Source organism: Mauremys reevesii, linkage group 5 (genome assembly GCF_016161935.1).
Source record: "Mauremys reevesii isolate NIE-2019 linkage group 5, ASM1616193v1, whole genome shotgun sequence".
Taxonomy (NCBI): domain Eukaryota; kingdom Metazoa; phylum Chordata; order Testudines; family Geoemydidae; genus Mauremys; species Mauremys reevesii.
In genome coordinates this window covers 55,057,446-55,074,524 of record NC_052627.1, presented here as the reverse complement: position 1 = coordinate 55,074,524, position 17,079 = coordinate 55,057,446, and the positions used below count along the sequence as shown (strand labels likewise).

The window sequence follows — 17,079 nt, the reverse complement described above, 5'->3', positions numbered from 1 at the left end:
TGTGTTGTGAAATTCCTTGTATACTAGCTGAGAGGAGTAACACTGGTGTGGTGGAGCCTCAGTTGCCTCAGGATAGTCTGTACAGCAGCCACTTTATTGACTTTGTAGGGATAAAAACAAAACAAAAATGCATCTTTTATTGCCTTTTTGTTTTTGTAGTTTTATGATGGATTTGAGGTTTTATCAGATTATTGCTACCTGTCTATACTATTCTTTTATAGTCATCTGTAACATTGCTTTTTTCGTGTTCTGCCAGGGTCCCCAAGGATGTTCTGGTTCTGTGCAAGCCCTGCTTGGGGATTTTGTATCAGAAGCTCAAATTGCTATGGACCGTGGAACAGAGGAATATTTGCAGTTTAGGTTACAGATTAAGTTAATCTCTGCTTCAGAGTTCATGTGAACTCGTGCGCCATGAACAGCAATATAGGGTTAAGAGTGTTGTCTTTTACATGATACATGAAAGTAGTCCATAGAGTGAAATCTAAGAGTTCTTTAAGTTAAAATAAGACTGTATTTATGCATTTTTGGTATAGACACAGAAAGGATAGGGCTGGATGCAGGAAACGGATTGCCATCTTGGAAATTTAATGACCAGCTCTTTCCCTGTGACGTGTGTGGAAAAGTGTTTGGCCGACAGCAGACATTGTCCCGACATCTCTCATTGCACACAGGTAAATCAAACACGTTGGCGTTCTCATTTACAGTGTCATGCAAGTTTGTTGCAAGAAAAAAATGAGGCAAGTTTCACTGCAAGGAAACACAATGTTGTGGAGTCGTCCTCTGTTTCCTTCACTTGGGATGAAGATAAGTAGAACTGGGCTAAAAATTCAAGGAGCTAACCTAACTCATTATGGCCCAACCATCATCCATTTTAGAAAACAGATGGTCAAATGGGAATTTGTCCAGTTGCCAGGTTCTGATAATATCAAGCTACCTTTTGGTTACCACCAATTAAGCAAGCCTGTAAACAGGGCTCTAAAGAGAGGAGGAAAGTTGTATTTTGTTTTGGTTTTGTTTATCTGACAGGCTCTTTAAACATTAGTGACCAGCAGAGGAGACAGCCCATAGTGTTTCAAATATTAGTTAGCCTCTGGGATGTTCACCTTCATGAACTTTTAGCTCAGGTGAAGGGAGTAGAGGATGACTTTTCTACAACACCCTTTTCCATAAAATCAATGGAGCTAGATCTATTAAAATCAGCTGAAGACCTGACTCTATGCCCAATAGTTTTATACAGAGGATTTGTCTAACCAGATGTTTTAGCCAGTGTATGGTGCATGCTTTTTGGGGAGAATGTCTCAAGCTCAAGCCAAAGGACAAATGCGTTGAGATGCAATGCACAGATTAATAAGATTAGGAAGCAAGAATGTCAGACAGTGCTGAAAAATATTGTTCGCATAATGCTGGTATATATAGTACCACTTAGTATGGCCATACTAGAAAACCCCCAAATGGTGTTTTCTGTGGTTTTGTGATTTTTTGTTTTATCCAGATTCTGAATTTCTCTCTGTTAATGTTTGCACATTGTATTATTGTATTCCAAAAGTGAAGCAGCTTTTCTTAAAGAGGAAAGGTTTTAAGGGCAGTTTAATGTTTGGTTGTTTTTTTTAATCAAGTAAATACAAAATAAGACCTGCTGTGTGTGATGACTTTGTCGCCAAGATTTAGCGATGTTAATTTAAAAATTGTGAAGCATCAGAAACTGCTGAGGAGTTTGGTTTGGATTTTGTTTTATTGTTCTTCGAGGGGTTTTGGCTAACTTGCGTTCCGAACTTGACTACCTAAACAGATGCTTTTCTCCAAGTTTTGGTAAATAAGCATCAAACTCCATAGATAGAAAGATAGATAATATGCACACAACCACCTTCAAGAACTTCAACCCTACAGAAAAAACAAGTGCTAGGTGAAGAAATGAGTTGCACATTACTGACCTGAATCTATAGTGGCTGAGGGGCAATTCAGACCTGCAGTTACACCCGTTTTCCACAACATAAAAAGTTTTGTATTAAACGTCATACAATCTTCAGACCAAATTTCAAAAATACCCTTAAATTAGCTGAAAATGAGTCATCTATATAAATTACTATTGTGAAACCTGATAACTTTTTTCTAACCTCCTAAATGTGTCAGCCTGGATGATTCTAACAGCTGTTCAGACTTTTTAACCCAAGCAATATGTAGTTGCATATTTGAAATGAGGTTTTTAAAATATCTCACTTAAGACTGATACACACACTCGAGATGATTTGTTTGTTTTTCAGAAGAGAGAAAATACAAATGCCATTTGTGCCCCTATGCTGCTAAGTGCCGTGCTAATCTGAACCAGCACCTGACTGTCCATTCTGTGAAGTTAGTGAGTACAGACACTGAGGACATTGTCAGCGCTGTCACTTCTGAAAGCAGTGGAAAGAAGCACCCTTATTATTACAGGTGAGGACCCAGTAGAGGGCCATACATGAGACCAGAATCCAAATGTCTTATATGCCTGTCTGCGTGCTAAAGACAGATTATGAGGATGATCCTTTTTTGTTTTAAGGTAGAACGTGACTGAAGTATTTGGCTTAGCCACATTTGACTTTACGTTCAGCAACAAAACCCAGCTGGCTATGTCATGCTTCCAGGCCTTGCTAGGCACTTTGAAAAATTGTGCACTTTTTAAATGGCTTTGAAAGGCAGATAGGCCTTTAAATACCTCATGAGCTTTTACCACATGTTCAACATACATCTAATAAGTTCCCTTTTACGTATGTGAATTTACTAGTGTGTAGACACATTTGCGGTAATTTATAGTGCCTTCCACTTGATGCAATTAGTTCAATCATTGCAACTAAAATTTCTGTAATACATATAAACATTTCCTCTATTTTATTTCTCTTTTTGATTGCCTTAGGCAGGTATGTTTTATAATTCAACTACCTGTGAAGGAATGTTTCCATATAATAAAGAAGGCCAAAATTATGGAGGCGAGAATAGGAGCATTAGGAAAACTCATGATGATAAAAGAATGGTACAGATACAATTGTGTTGCTCAGGCATTTATTATTGACGTAAGCACTATCACATGTTCTTCAAGCTTACACCCTAGTGTACATGTAGATTACAAAATCAGTCTTATTTCAATCTAGGTGGTGGGAACAGATTTAGGGCTGGTCTACACTAAGGGGAAAAATCGATATAAGATACGCAACTTCAGCTACGTGAATAACGTAGCTGAAGTCGAAGTATCTTATATCGATAACTTACCCGTCCTCACGGCGCGGGATCGATGTCCGGGGCTCTCCATGTCGACGCCGCCACCGCCGTTCGTGGCGGTGGAGTTCCGGAATCGATAGAAGCGCGTTCGGGGATCGATATATCGCATCTAGATGAGACGCGATATATCGATCCCTGAAAAATCGATCGCTACCCGCCGATACGGCGGGTAGTGTAGACGTAGTCTTAATTACAGTCATAGAAATCAGAAATACACAAGCCCTGTTAGATTATCTCGTCCATCCCCCTTCAAGTACAAGACTGTTTTCAGTGTTCTGGCTTTGTTTAAAATGTTAATGCCTTAATTAAAACAAGAGGAAGACAGTAAAGAAAGTTAAACTATAAGTTCCTTTCTATTACCTCTGAACATCATTGTTGTTATCTGCTGGTTGTAAAATTTGCATCAGTGCTCATTATTTGCATAGGTGATAATTGCTTTTGTCCAGTCAAGTAGAAGGAATCCCTGATCCCATTTTTGCTTGCTTGTACTCTGAAAGTCAGGCAGTTCTGCAGGAGATCCTGATCTGACATGGGACTGTTTCCAGGGCTTGAGAATGGCTCCTGGAGAGTGCAGCAAGCTCTCAGTTTGTCAGTGTACCAGCCTTCCTAAACATCTTGGCAAGACTGCAGCGCATCTTATTGCCCAAAGGATTCAGCTAGGTGATGTGCAGCATCTGGAATCCTTAGTTTTTAATTAACTTTATGATTATTTAGCATCATTATAGCATGTTTGGGATTGTTGCATTGGGCCTCCCTTTAATCAGGTTGGCATGGCCCTTGGTTCAGAGGCAGTTCAGCCGGCAAAAGAATTTCCCATTGAAAATTCAACAGTAGAGAAGAGATTAGTGAAGCAAGAGTTTTCTTATGAAAATGAGTAGAAGCTTTGTACATTTGTTATGGGGATTTTTTTTAATGTTTCTTACTCTTTTTCTCTTTAATTCCCTTCTGTCTGCAGCTGTCATGTATGTGGATTTGAGACAGAGATGAATGTCCAGTTTGTTAGTCATATGTCCCTTCACGTGGATAAAGAGCAGTGGATGTTTTCTATTTGCTGCACAGCCTGCAATTTTGTCACCATGGAAGAGTCAGATATGAAGGCTCATGTCAGCACCAAGCACACAGGTGATGATCCAACACTTTCTGCTCTTGTGATCTCTCTTCTCCCCCCCATTTTTCAGTGCAATCATTCACACTTCTATCAACACTCTTTTCCTCCGCTGAAATTCTTACTAATTATGGTCATGACCCCACAAAGTTGAGAAGTCTGCTTGGGGAGATCACTTTGCAGTCAGGGGGCATAAATAAAGGACTTCTATGAAGTTAAAGTTGTCAAGATCACAGGTTATTGGTTTACTTATTATTTATTTGTTTACTGGTTTATTAAAATGTAATTTGACTTCAGTAGCTGTATGGTGATTTCTGGGTGTTACACTCTTGTAATCTGGGGCATGTAGTTAATATACTAAAATTGTACTGAGTTGTGCCAATATTTGGAGTTTGTTCCCCACTCCCCAGTCTGTATGTCTGGAAACTTTGTTGCTAGAGCTCTGATCAGCTGTTGTTTTACTGTCCCGACATCATATTAAATAATTGAACAGGTCGTGATTTTGACTTCTGTGTTTCTCTGGTTCTGTTCACTTACCAGCAGAAGAAAAGAACTTCTACATTACCTCTGATTAATGACAATTTTCAAATAAACCACATATGTTTATTCCAACTAATGAAGCCTGGCATAATGTAAGGAGAGGAAAATTAGAAAACTCTTAATTTCTCTCTCAGTATCACCCGTCATAAGGATTTTGTCGTCAGAAACTAGCTGACAATTTTGTAGACAGTTATATTAGGGAGAATTGAATTCAGCTGTCTCTTCCATCACTGTATTGGCTTTGCAGTTCTATGAGGAATAACATTGGATTTTTTTCCCCTCAACTTGCAAATAGATGCACTTCATATTTCTGTAGTTGCATTAAGTCAGTGAAAGTCCACAGAGGGTTCTGTGCTAGTGCAAAGTACTGATATGATTCCCATCTCCATAGTATCTGAACACCTCACAAACATTATGAATTTATCGTCACAAAACCCTTATAATTATCCCCCTTTTACAGATGAGGCAAGTGGAGATTGTCATCCAAGGTCACATGGAAAGTCTGTAGCAGAGCTGGGAATTGAATCCAGATCTGCTGAGTCCCATTCTAGTGTCTTAAGGATTGGAGCCTTTGTCGGTGAAATTAAACACTGTGACTTGAAAGTATGCTGAAAGCACATATATTGTTGATGAAGAAGGTGCCTTCAAACACTCACTGTTCTGACCAGACAACCCGTAAGGTGTACAGTTTTAGCTCTACATGAGTGATGTGTGAAACATTCATTAATTAGTGGGAGATGAGTTCCTAGTGTGCTGTGTCCAATGCTGAAAAATATACTTTAAAAATGTTAAATATTGAAAAGCTGTATTTAAAATATATGCATGCGGTAAGCACAAGTAACTTTGCTTGTATCCATTATTCTTCTATATAAGCCTGCATTTATTCCTAGGGCTTTACTGCTGATGTCAGAAATGGTAGGAGTGTTGCATTCTCAGTTTAGACATCAGCAAAGACTTTTTGGAGATTTATATGCTTCTGTACCTTCTGGAATCATCTATCCTGTGCAGTAGTCTTTGTGTTAAAAGCTCATATAATTTTAGAGTCAGAATTAGGAAATGCCTCTGTTAACACATTTTTGTTCTCTAAGTAGATCAATGACCCACAGAGCAAGTTTTCACTCTTTCACGTCTTCCTTCCCCCACTTCCTCTATGTTTCCAATAATACTGTAGCCATTTGGACCCATATTTTAAAAACTTGAGGCCCAAGACCGGTGTGCAAATAGGTTCGGGTAAATGCAGATAGGTAGGTAATTAGCCATTTTGGCATATTTGCCCAATTTGTGCATATCATTTCTGCAATATGCAGATGACAAATTACACCTGCATTTTTGTATGAGAACCAGGGGCTTCCATTTTTTAAAATGAAGCCCATAAAACAAATCCAACTTGGTGTTTCTGCAAACCTTTGTGGAACTTAAGAAATGCAAACTCAGAAATTGCCTTATGAATCCATATGCATCTCTAACTGTTCTCTGTAAACACTGGTTACAGGTACTTATTTGTAGTTATATATTTTATGGACAATCACTGCAGCATTTCATCAAAAACTTAATCTGTACTGGGCGAAGCTGGAGAGGAGTCTCCTAGTGAATTTAAATGTGGCAGGGTTTCAGGGGAAACTCACACCCTAAGGATAGCCTCTCTAACATAGTCTGGTTTAAAAAATAATTTCAGCTCTCATCTGTAAATTATGTTTCCAGAGTGCGTATCCAAGAGTCAGAATTTGGCATCTCTGCATTCTGCAGGTCTTTGTTCTGTGTGAAAATGAAGCACATTTCTTTATGGAGTCATTGTGCTTTGAACTTTCTGTTTTGGGTTCAGTAAGTGATGCTCATGGCACAGATGTGAAGAAGGCCTTCATTTTACACAGATGTGCTTTATTCTGGGCATGATTTCCAGTTAAATGGAATCACCATTTTATCCCTAAGAGAAACAATGGTGAAATTGAACAGTTTGTTTTAGACAGATATAAAAGATAATAAAGCAGTTGAAAAGGCAAAGAATAAAACTTTGGACAGGACCAAACCATGAGTTTTTCTGTCTGGTTCTTTGATTTTTTGTTTTAAATATTTCAAGTATTGGATATCAAATCCAGTTTTACAAATATTTGTGTATTTTGTTGTCTTCTGATGACTCTTAATCTTAAAAAATATTTTCCATTCATCATATTGAATTCAGCTATTTAGCTGCTGATTGAGCAAACTCTGATCCTCATATTTAACCTGACTCTGACTTAATGAAACTACTCATCTGTTTAGAGTTAAGCCTGTCCATTACTGTTTGCAGGGTACAGACTTTAGTTAAGAAAACTTATCGCATACATAGGATTAGGATTTTAGTTAGGTTCTGCTTTTTATGCAATTGATTAGACTGAGGCATAGACAGGTCCAATAATTTGCCTATTGCCAAATAAGGTTCATTGCAGATTATTACCCAAATCCTCCTTGCTCCCAGTCCAATGCTATAACATCTAGACCAGAGGTAGGCAACCTATGGCACGCGTGCCGAAGGCGGCACGCAAACTGATTTTCAGTGGCACTCAACACTTCCCAGGTCCTGGCCACTGGTCTGGGGGGCTCTGCATTTTAATTTAATTTTAAATGAAGCTTCTTAAACATTTTAAAAACCTCATTTACTTTACATACTACAATAGTTTAGTTATATATTATAGACTTATAGAAAGAGACCTTCTAAAAAAGTTAAAATGTATTACCGGCACTTGAAACCTTAAATTAGAGTGAATAAATGAAGACTCGGCACGTCACTTCTGAAAGGTTGCTGACCCCTGATCTAGACAACCTAATCTCCATACTTAGCTAGCATGTATTGCTCTTCTGAATTGGCGCCCTTTGGAATGTTATGTGCTTATTGTACACACATGGAATCCCTGACTGATTCAAACTCTATATCCAGTTGGGTGAAGTCTGTGTGTGTGTTTGCTTTTTCCTAAAATTAGTTTTTCCTCATTAAAAGATTCTAATGATAACCAATCCTTAAGAGAAGACTACTAACTTCATGCATCCAGCAACATGGAAGTCTTCTATAAACTCCATCTTTATAACACAAACTATTACACAGCTGTCAACAACCCAAATTTATCTCAAATGTAGTTTGTTGTGCTATGTAGTAGATGACAATGGTACTTTTAGTTTTAAGTGCACTAGCACCTAAGCAGAGAGGACCGGATTTTGACAGATATTTAGGCACCTAAAGATGAAGATGAAATCAATGGGAGTAAGACACCTAAGCACTTCTGGAAATGGAAAGGTGCTTATCTTAATATGTAGACACCCTGCAGAAGGGAGGCAATGTAGCCATGATGCTTAAGAACAAATTGATTTATACTAAACAAGCTCACCTATGAGTTCAAAATAACTTTGCTTCTCTTTTTAACACAAGTCAATTTTTGAACCTATGAATACATAGGATAGGATAACTGGAAATCTATCACAGAGGTTGAGTTTTTCCCCTTATACTAATGAGCAAGTGGACTTTATTCTTGTTTTTCAGGTGAAGAGCGGAAAACACCCAGTGAATCAAACAGCCCTTCTTCATCATCTCTGTCAGCACTTAGTGATTCTGCCAATAGCAAAGAAGATGCAGATGTTACCCAAAAAACCAAGGGTTCAAACAACCTACTAGTAATTTCCGTAGTGCCTGGTAGCCAGACCTTATTGAACACTGAAGAGAAATCGGAGAAAGGTAAAAGCTGGTTAAACAGACAGACTCCTTTCTTCCAAGCAAGGGAACTGGATGGAACTTGTGTAATATGTGTCCGTATTTTCATTTTTCAGGTTTTGAATGTGTTTTCTGTAACTTTGTCTGCAAAACAAAAAACATGTTTGAGCGCCATTTGCAAATCCACCTGATTACACGGATGTTTGAGTGTGACGTGTGCCATAAGTTCATGAAGACACCTGAGCAATTATTGGAGCACAAGAAATGCCACACTGTCCCCACCGGTGGGCTCAAGTAAGGAAAGCAAGTACACAAACTTTTACTGTGTTAAGCATCTCCAATACTGTGTGGGGATAGGTAATAAAGGAAGTAATTTAGAAGGGGTTAGTTAATGTCTGATGATCCAAAGTCAGGGCTACCATCTTTATCTTTAATTGGGTAACATAGCCCCAGCCCTCTTGGTTGAATGTAGTTTGTTTATTATATTATTATTATTATTTATTTATGTATGTATTTATTTATTATGTGTGTTACTAGAGTGCCTAAAAGCACTAGTCATGGAAGTAGTAGGCATTGTACAAACACAGTCCCTGCCCCACAGAGCTTACAATCTAAATATAAGACAAGAGACAACAACTGGAGAAAGACAAGACAGACAGAGGAGTACAAAGAAACAATGAACCAGTGTTGGACATGATGGTAGGCTGTGGTCTCACACACCAGCAGCCTAATTGTTGCCAAGTATATTGTAGGTATCATGGCAAAGGATAGTTTAGAACCAACCACTGGGTTTGAAAGCAGTGGTCAGTGGATGCCACAAATGTAATGGGTGACAAAATTATTCCACTTAGTTTGCAGCCTGCCTTTCAAAGGAAAAGTGAAAAAGAAAAATAATCTAAAAACCAAAGGCTTTTACCCTGAGGCTAGCTCAGATACAGTCTGCAAGCTTTTGTTTATGAAACAAAGTATAAAGTCATTCTAACTTTCCCAATTACGTACAGCCTTTTTCAGTTCCTAATGCAAAGACAATCTTCACCAGAAACCAGTTTTTGTTTTCAAAGTAGAAAAGATTTTTGTATCCCAAGACTCTGTATCCCTAATTTTTGTTCCTTTTTAAAGGTTTTTTTGGGGGAGTGGGAAGAAGTGATGTTCTCATAGTGAATACACAGAGCCCCTGTTTTTTTCCCTGTTAATACCTGAAGAAATGTCCTTATTACAAATGCAGGTGAATAACATAAGCAGATATTCTCCAGTGTTTTGGTTTGGTTTTTTTCCCTCTCCAAATATCTTTTCAGTTCTGGGTAATTTTTGTTGTCCTCTCTAGCTGCATGAGTATTGAATACATTGATGTGTCAGTATTTTTTGTTCCATATTATTAATTTTGTGTTCTCTGTTGTAAAAATACAGAATCTGTAAATGTAACAAGGAAGGAAGTAGTTTAGCTGTACATTTGTATACATGTTCCCTCAGTCATTTCTTAGATTACAATATTGTTTTTAAATTATAGGCTAGTCACAGGCTTTAATAATTAATTTATAAATTATAAGGTGACCACTAACAAATACTGTATATACTCAATTATAAGCTGGTTCGTTTATAAGCCGACCTCCACAAGATGGATAAATAAAAATGGAAAATTTTTATGAAACGTTCATAAGCCGACCCTATAATTCAGGGGTCAGCAAACTTTGGCTCCCAGGCCATCAGGATAAGCCGCTGGTGGGCTAAGTTGGTTTGTTTACCGCAAGCGACTGCAGGCACGGAGATAAACCTAAGTAACCAAAGTGTCCCAGCGCACCAGCTGCTTACCCCGACGGGCCGGGACAGCAACTGGTGGGGAAATTTTTGCGGGGAAGAGAAGCTGGGAGTCAGGGGAGTAACCCCTGTGACCACCCCCCCCCCACATGACCCAACCCCTAGCTGGGGACCCCCACACTCTCCTCCTCCCATCCCATCCCACCTTATCTGGGGAGGGCCAGGGGAGGATGTCTCTGGCCTGGCTGGAGCTGCTCCGGCAGGCTGGGCATGTTCCAGCGGGCTGGGCTGGGCAGCACGGCCGCAGCCTGCTCTGGGGGGTGGGGCCAAGCGGCGCGACCATAGCCTGCTCTGGTGTGTGGGGCCCTGGGGCACAGCTGCAGCCTGCCAGCCCCGGAGCTGCAGCTGCTTTGGAGGCTGGGAGGAGAGCAGCCTGGCCAGAAGCGGAGCGACTCTGGCCCCGCCTCTTCGTTTTTGGCTGTGCTGCCTCTCCTTGCTCCCTCTGTTGTGGGGAGGGGCTGTGTCCCACCTCTCCCTCTCTATACCTGTTCATAAGCCGACCACCTTCTCTGGTGCTTCCCTTTTTTACTAAAAAAAATTGGCTTATGAACGAGTATATACGGTACTTTCAAAATATCCTCGTATCCTCTGCTAAAACAGCATTTTCTTTAACCATTAAAGTGGATTAACTTGCTTGAAAAGATATTGGTAATGAGTCAGAAAAAAACCTTTGTCTTTGCCTAAGCTGCAATTGGGAGACCAAGCAGTGGTCACAGAAATGTCCTTACAATGTAACAGTGTCTAAATTAATTTTCTGTGATAGAACTACTTGTGCTGTATTTCCTGTTCATAATGTAGATAATACAATTTTTGTGCATAGCTGAGGACATTGAAAGAGTTTCAGAATTGTCCAGGAAAAGTACAGATTTATGTAGGTGTGTCTGAGTTGGGCATGGGTTACTGCATTAAATTGCAATTTGTCTGTTCCTTTTACCAATCTTCCTTTTAAGAAACCTTCATTAGTTTTAAGAAATAAGCGTTGTCCTTTGAGAATTGTCTGTATAGACCCCTATTTCTAGAGTGCACACGAACCTTTGTGTCAAAGCTGGAATGCTCAGGCAAACAGTGACTGTTGGGTATGCATGCATGCTCCCTCCTGGAGCTAAACATTCAATGAGATGTTATATGAGGACTCACGTCCCATTCCTCTGTTTGTTCCAGCCACTTCAGGCAGTAAGGTTAGAACTGTTTCAACCGTGAGTAAGGTTCAACACACCAGCACTCCCTGCATCCCTCCTTTTGTTGTATTTGTTGACCAAATTAATGTTAGTGTATTGTAAATGTTACATTAATACTTTTCTGGTTTAGTTTTCATTAGCAGTAAGGTAAACCATTTTTAGTTTAGCTAAATCTGTGCATTGCGCATTTTGGTGGAGTGGTTCCATCTGCCAATCAAACTCTTGTATCAAGCTCAATAGTTCCATCAGTCAGGGGTCTGTATTTGATTCTGATGTGATGACTGAATCTGGGAAGAAAACCAGATTTAGATAGTATGCATCTTGCAAGAACACGACATCTGTCTCGGCTGCACATACCAGTTGCCTTTTGTCCCTGGGTGTAATCTATGCTGAATCTATTCTCTGTGCCAGGAAAGACCGTGAATCTTGACTTAAGTGTTCCTGATGTAAGGAGCTTTGAAGGTTTCTCAGGTTAGCTCTGACATATGAGGTGGGCGAGGTAATATCTTTTATTGGACCAACTTCTGATAGTGAGAGAGACAAGCTACATACTGCATACATCAGGCTAGCTCTGGCAGTCCAGCTAAGTTATCTCCTTGTCCTTCTTCAGTTACACAATGTAGAGGCAAGTTGAGAGCTGAATCTGATAAAAAGCTTTGTTCTGAAGAAACCCAAAGAGATCTAAATATCAAATAGGTTTGTACTTTTCTGCTTCCTGTTCAACACCAAGGATGGAGTGAAAGATGAGGAAAACCATTATTCCTCCAGTTTTTATCCAGAAAGAAATCTTAAGATTCTGATCCAAAGAGAAGTCAGCACCAAGAGAGGTAAGTATGAGTGCTGCCTTGACATCAGAATCCTTGGTTCTAGTGAAGTTAATTGCTTTGGCATCGTCATTGCAAGGCTGCTTTTTTGGATCAGCATATTTTTATGGACCAAGAATATTGATTGGTTGCTACTATCCATCTGTCCTTTTGTTAGTCATCATCTTCCTCCCCTATGTTTAAAGGTGACTTGGTTAGATAAAATTAAACTTGTGTATGCCTCCTAGATTTTTTATTGTAGATGTAACAAGTCTATGGGAGAGATGGTATCTGCTCAGAGATTGTCCTAAATGGAATACATTTTCTGTGTATCTGTAAGGCTGCTAACTGGAGCTCTAGTCATACTTTTACTTAGCATTACTCTTTTTAGCTTGGCAGGTAGATCTAAGACAAGTTTGGGAGAACAGTTCTGCAATCTTTATTTAATTAATATACTTCAGAGCCACTGCAAACAGCTACCTTCTCCAGCCTCCTCTCAAATACAGTACACATGCTAAATAGAGTCAAAACTCACCCACTTTCTTTGGTTTGGTTTTATTGATGAAGAAATTAACTATCGCAATGTTTAAACCAACCTTCAGCCACATAGGGTTGTTCCTCTCTCCTGATTTACTCAGCCCACAACCTAGATCCTCCCTTTATAGTGAACCACCATCACCTCCCTAATATCCAGGTGGACTAATGAGTCACTTGCTTCAATGAGTCAGCAGAACCCACTCAATTTTCCCCAGCAGTATCAAGATCTGCCAACAAGGAGGAGTATTTCAGGCAAACACTGCCAGCCACTTTTACCCATCTCTTTTGAGTTAATGCTGCTAATTAATTTCCCAATTACAGATACTATGCAAATGAGATAGCTTACTTACCAGAAATTGTAGTTCTTTGCATAGATTGTATAGACCTACCTTCTACCCCACTTCTTTTTAGTCCTTTTATCAAAGATTTTGAGTAAGTGGAAGGAAGTGAAGGGAGTGGAGCTGTGGCATTCAGTTTCACAAGGGAGCATACCCTTGGTGCCAGTAGTTACTGACTTCAGTGTGTTCTGCACTGAGTTTTGTCTTCAGTGCCAGGAGTGGAGATCAGTACAATCTACTTGAAAAAAAGCTACAGTTACTAGTAAGTTCCCTTTTCGTTTGTGTGGTAAACAGAGTAGGTACTGACTGAACTTCCCACTAACAAACCAACTTTCTGTTGTTTCTTTTGGTACACTGTCAGTTTATCCTTGAAAGCTATTTTAAAGGAATTCCCCACATTCTCTTTCTGTATGTGTTTGGTTTTGTGCATGGCAAGTTTATTCTTACTTTACACAAGTGGACATTCATACATTTCTGCACAAACTCCCTTTCCATTAAGAGATAAAGTAAGATTAGACATGCACTTTTGTGGGATGAATCAGTGTTTTCCTAGGATTAAGTTAGCCCTGCTGTAGTAAATCATCCTGCTCTTACATTTTTATTCTAGAGGCATAGGCTAAGAGCAGCAAAATATACTAAAATGAACTGAAAAATAATTTTGTTTGCCCTATATTTAGACTCAAATGGATTGAATGAGAAGCTAAATCAAGAATATCAATGGGTAGAAAAAGGTGAAAAATTTCTATTCAGAACTGACTGTCGGTCTTTTCTTTGGTTTTGTTCTTTTGATAGGTGCCCATTCTGCATTTACTCCACTAATCGCCCTGCAGCAATGGAATGCCACCTGAAGACCCACTACAAGATGGAGTACAAGTGTCGGATCTGCCAGACAGTGAAAGCAAATCAGCTGGAGCTAGAAATGCACATCCGGGAACATCGTCTTGGCAACCATTACAAGTGTGACCAGTGTGGCTATCTTTCAAAGACAGCCAACAAGCTGATAGAGCATGTGCGTGTCCACACTGGGGAGCGCCCTTTTCACTGTGACCAGTGCAGCTACAGCTGCAAACGCAAAGACAATCTCAACTTGCACAAGAAACTGAAGCATGCTCCACGCCAGACTTTCAGCTGTGATGAGTGCCTGTTCAAGACCACCCACCCTTTTGTCTTCAGCCGCCACGTGAAGAAGCACCAGAATGGGGACTGCCCCGAAGAAGAGAAGAAGGGCCAGTATTCAACCTCTAAGCAAGCCAGCCCTCTCCTAACAGTCAATAGCTCTAGGAACCTCTTGTCACCCCTCTCAGTCATGTCTGCCTCCCAGGCTCTGCAAACGGTGGCCATGTCAGCTGCACACAGCAGTGGAGCAGAGCCAAACTTGGGAATGAAGGCCTTGGCCATAAATGGCACCTCTTTGTGCTTTGATAAATACTGGAACTCTGATTTTGCCCATCTCATTCCCTTAACAATGTTTTTCCCCAAGAACCACTTTGATCTCACATTCCATCCACCCAGACCTCAGACTGCACCTCTAGGTGGCACCTCACCTAAACACTCCTTCCTCGCCTACCTTGGACTAACAGAAAGGGCAGAAACTGTCTGAGGACAGTTACATTCTGTACCAAAAATACCCCAACAAACCCAGCAGGTATACATTGCTGCAAAACCTAGACTGAAGAGGTATGAACACTTGTACTATATATCATTAGTAAGATTTAGAAAATGGCTCTGTGTGTATACTTATTGCATTGACCTGAAAGCTGCTTTATTAAATCTTCAGAGAGGTGAACCTACTGCATACTTCTACCTTCAGAGGCATGTTCCCAATACTCTTATCTAAGAAACAATTTTGTCTTGTTAAGCTGAACAAGAGTGTCCTTAATGGCAATCAGCACTTGTAAGATTACATATTGATGCGTTTTATTTTTGGTTTGTGTGTGAGTGCGAATGTGTGAAAGAGAACCTGTCTGTAGTGTGCCATGACATTGCTTTTGCACATCCTTTGTATTGGCTTATTTAATAATTATTTTTTAAAAATTCCCTTTTCATTTACTTTCCTCCTTCCTTCTGCCTCCCCCAACCCTCCTTTTCATTTTAGAATTTTGTAACTCTGTGATTGTTAAGAAGAGCAATGCTTGGTTCAGTGAGGATTGGTATATTGGCTCAGTGCTGTTTGCAGTTTTCTATAGTGTGTTTGGTGCCTTGTCCTCAGATCATCAGTTGTAAAGATTTGAGGATTAAGGTGGAACAGATCTGGAAGAAATTACTTTCAGCACTGTAAAATGAGTGTGTGAAATTGGGGTGGGTGTGTGTGTGTGTGTATACATATACATGCCTGTAGTGTGTGCATTATATATACACACATTCACAGGGCCAGATCCTTTACTGTTACACTGGTGTAACTAAGATCAGAGTCTGGCCCATAGTGTACATCTTTTGTTTTAAAAGGGCATATATATATAGATATATCTATACTGTATTAATGCAGTGGTTACCTTTAGTTTGCAGGAACAACTTGTATAACTAGAATTCTATGGTGGTTAAATCCAGCAAAGGGGATTAAAAAAACAGGATATGGATAAATTCTGGGTATAAATGCTCAGACTAAAAAAGGCAGTTTTGCACAGTGCTTTAGTCTTGCACTAGTTTGTTCCTCACTTGCAAAAAAAAAAAAAAAAAAAAAAAGGAAGAAAACATTTCTTTTACAGGATGAAGTAATATCAGATTGTATGTTTGAAAAGGTACCGGCAACTTCTTTGAAAGAGAAAGATATGAAAAGGTGCTGTTTAATCATACAGTTCTCTTTTTATACCCTCAACTTTTTGGTTGTATCTGCAAATTACGTGGTCCTATCAATATTATCCTCCATGTTATTAGTACTATTTTATTCCTTTTTGTTAATGGCTGATAGAGTGTACACTGCTAGAAGGCTAACTTTATACTTATTTAATGCTCTTACTTTGTGGTCATTAAAATGACAAATTTATATGTAGCACTTTATTGCAGTAAGAAGCAAAAGTGGATTGGTTGTATAACCTTTGTTAATCTTAAAAAGCAAACAGTGATCTTAAAGAGAGAGGAAAAAATGTTGGCTGCATGTTAATAGATCTCTATGTCTTAAGATAACAGTTTCCAGTGCAAAACAAACAGAAAGGTCAGGAGTAAAAGAGTCTTTCTATTGAAATTTGAAGTATAAAGTATTGAACCTTTAACAATTATTTCTCTCTTAAAATTAGTGGATGTACAAGAATGCTTTCTTATTGTGTTATTGTTTTCCATGGTATTGGCATTTGGGCTAGATCTTTGTTTCATCATGTGTTCATCAGGGTTTCCCCCAATCAAGCTTTAAAAGAAGTGGCCCTAATCAGATTTAATTTTCTACCCCCACATCTTCCCTATCTGAAAGCATCCTCTCACACACAGGGTTAAGGGTCTAATCCACATCTCCTTGAAGTCAGTGGGGAGACTCCTAACAACTTCAGTGGCTCTGAATCAGGCCTGCTGTCTAGGACTGCACCAAAGTGAGGCCCCAATTCAGGAAAGCTTCCTTGTTCAAGGAAGACTTTTAGTCATATATTTAACTTTAAACATATTCTTAAGTTCTGTTGTACTTAAAGTTAAGCATATGGTGAAATGCTTTCCGGAGCCAGGACCTAAGACATTAAGTCATTAAGCTCATTTGTAAGTTTCCACACCTTTTAATACATGTTAAAATATTGCAAGCTGTCTGCAATGAGAAAACACAGAATGAGGAGAACCTAACATGTTAGCAGGCTGTAATATACCAATTTAAAAGTAAAGTAATAATGAGGAAGTATTTCCCACCTAATTGTTT

The 17,079-nt window shown here is 39.3% G+C and overlaps 1 protein-coding gene across 3 annotated transcripts in view; it reads left to right on the top strand.

Moving 5' to 3' along the window:
• ZNF827 (zinc finger protein 827) overlaps positions 1-15,910 on the top strand; it is a 127,473-nt gene extending 111,563 nt beyond the window's left edge. For 2 of the 3 annotated variants that reach the window (XM_039540924.1, XM_039540922.1), the window contains 6 exons: positions 534-671; positions 2,262-2,430; positions 4,208-4,374; positions 8,409-8,600; positions 8,693-8,870; positions 14,040-15,910. In XM_039540924.1, the coding sequence (XP_039396858.1) occupies positions 534-671; positions 2,262-2,430; positions 4,208-4,374; positions 8,409-8,600; positions 8,693-8,870; positions 14,040-14,847 (1,652 nt within the window). In that variant the 3' untranslated portion in view covers positions 14,848-15,910. Of the gene's footprint in view, positions 1-533; positions 672-2,261; positions 2,431-4,207; positions 4,375-8,408; positions 8,601-8,692; positions 8,880-14,039 lie in introns of all 3 variants that reach the window. The other variant, XM_039540923.1, reaches the window with a different exon arrangement.
• The last annotated feature ends 1,169 nt before the right edge of the window (positions 15,911-17,079 follow it).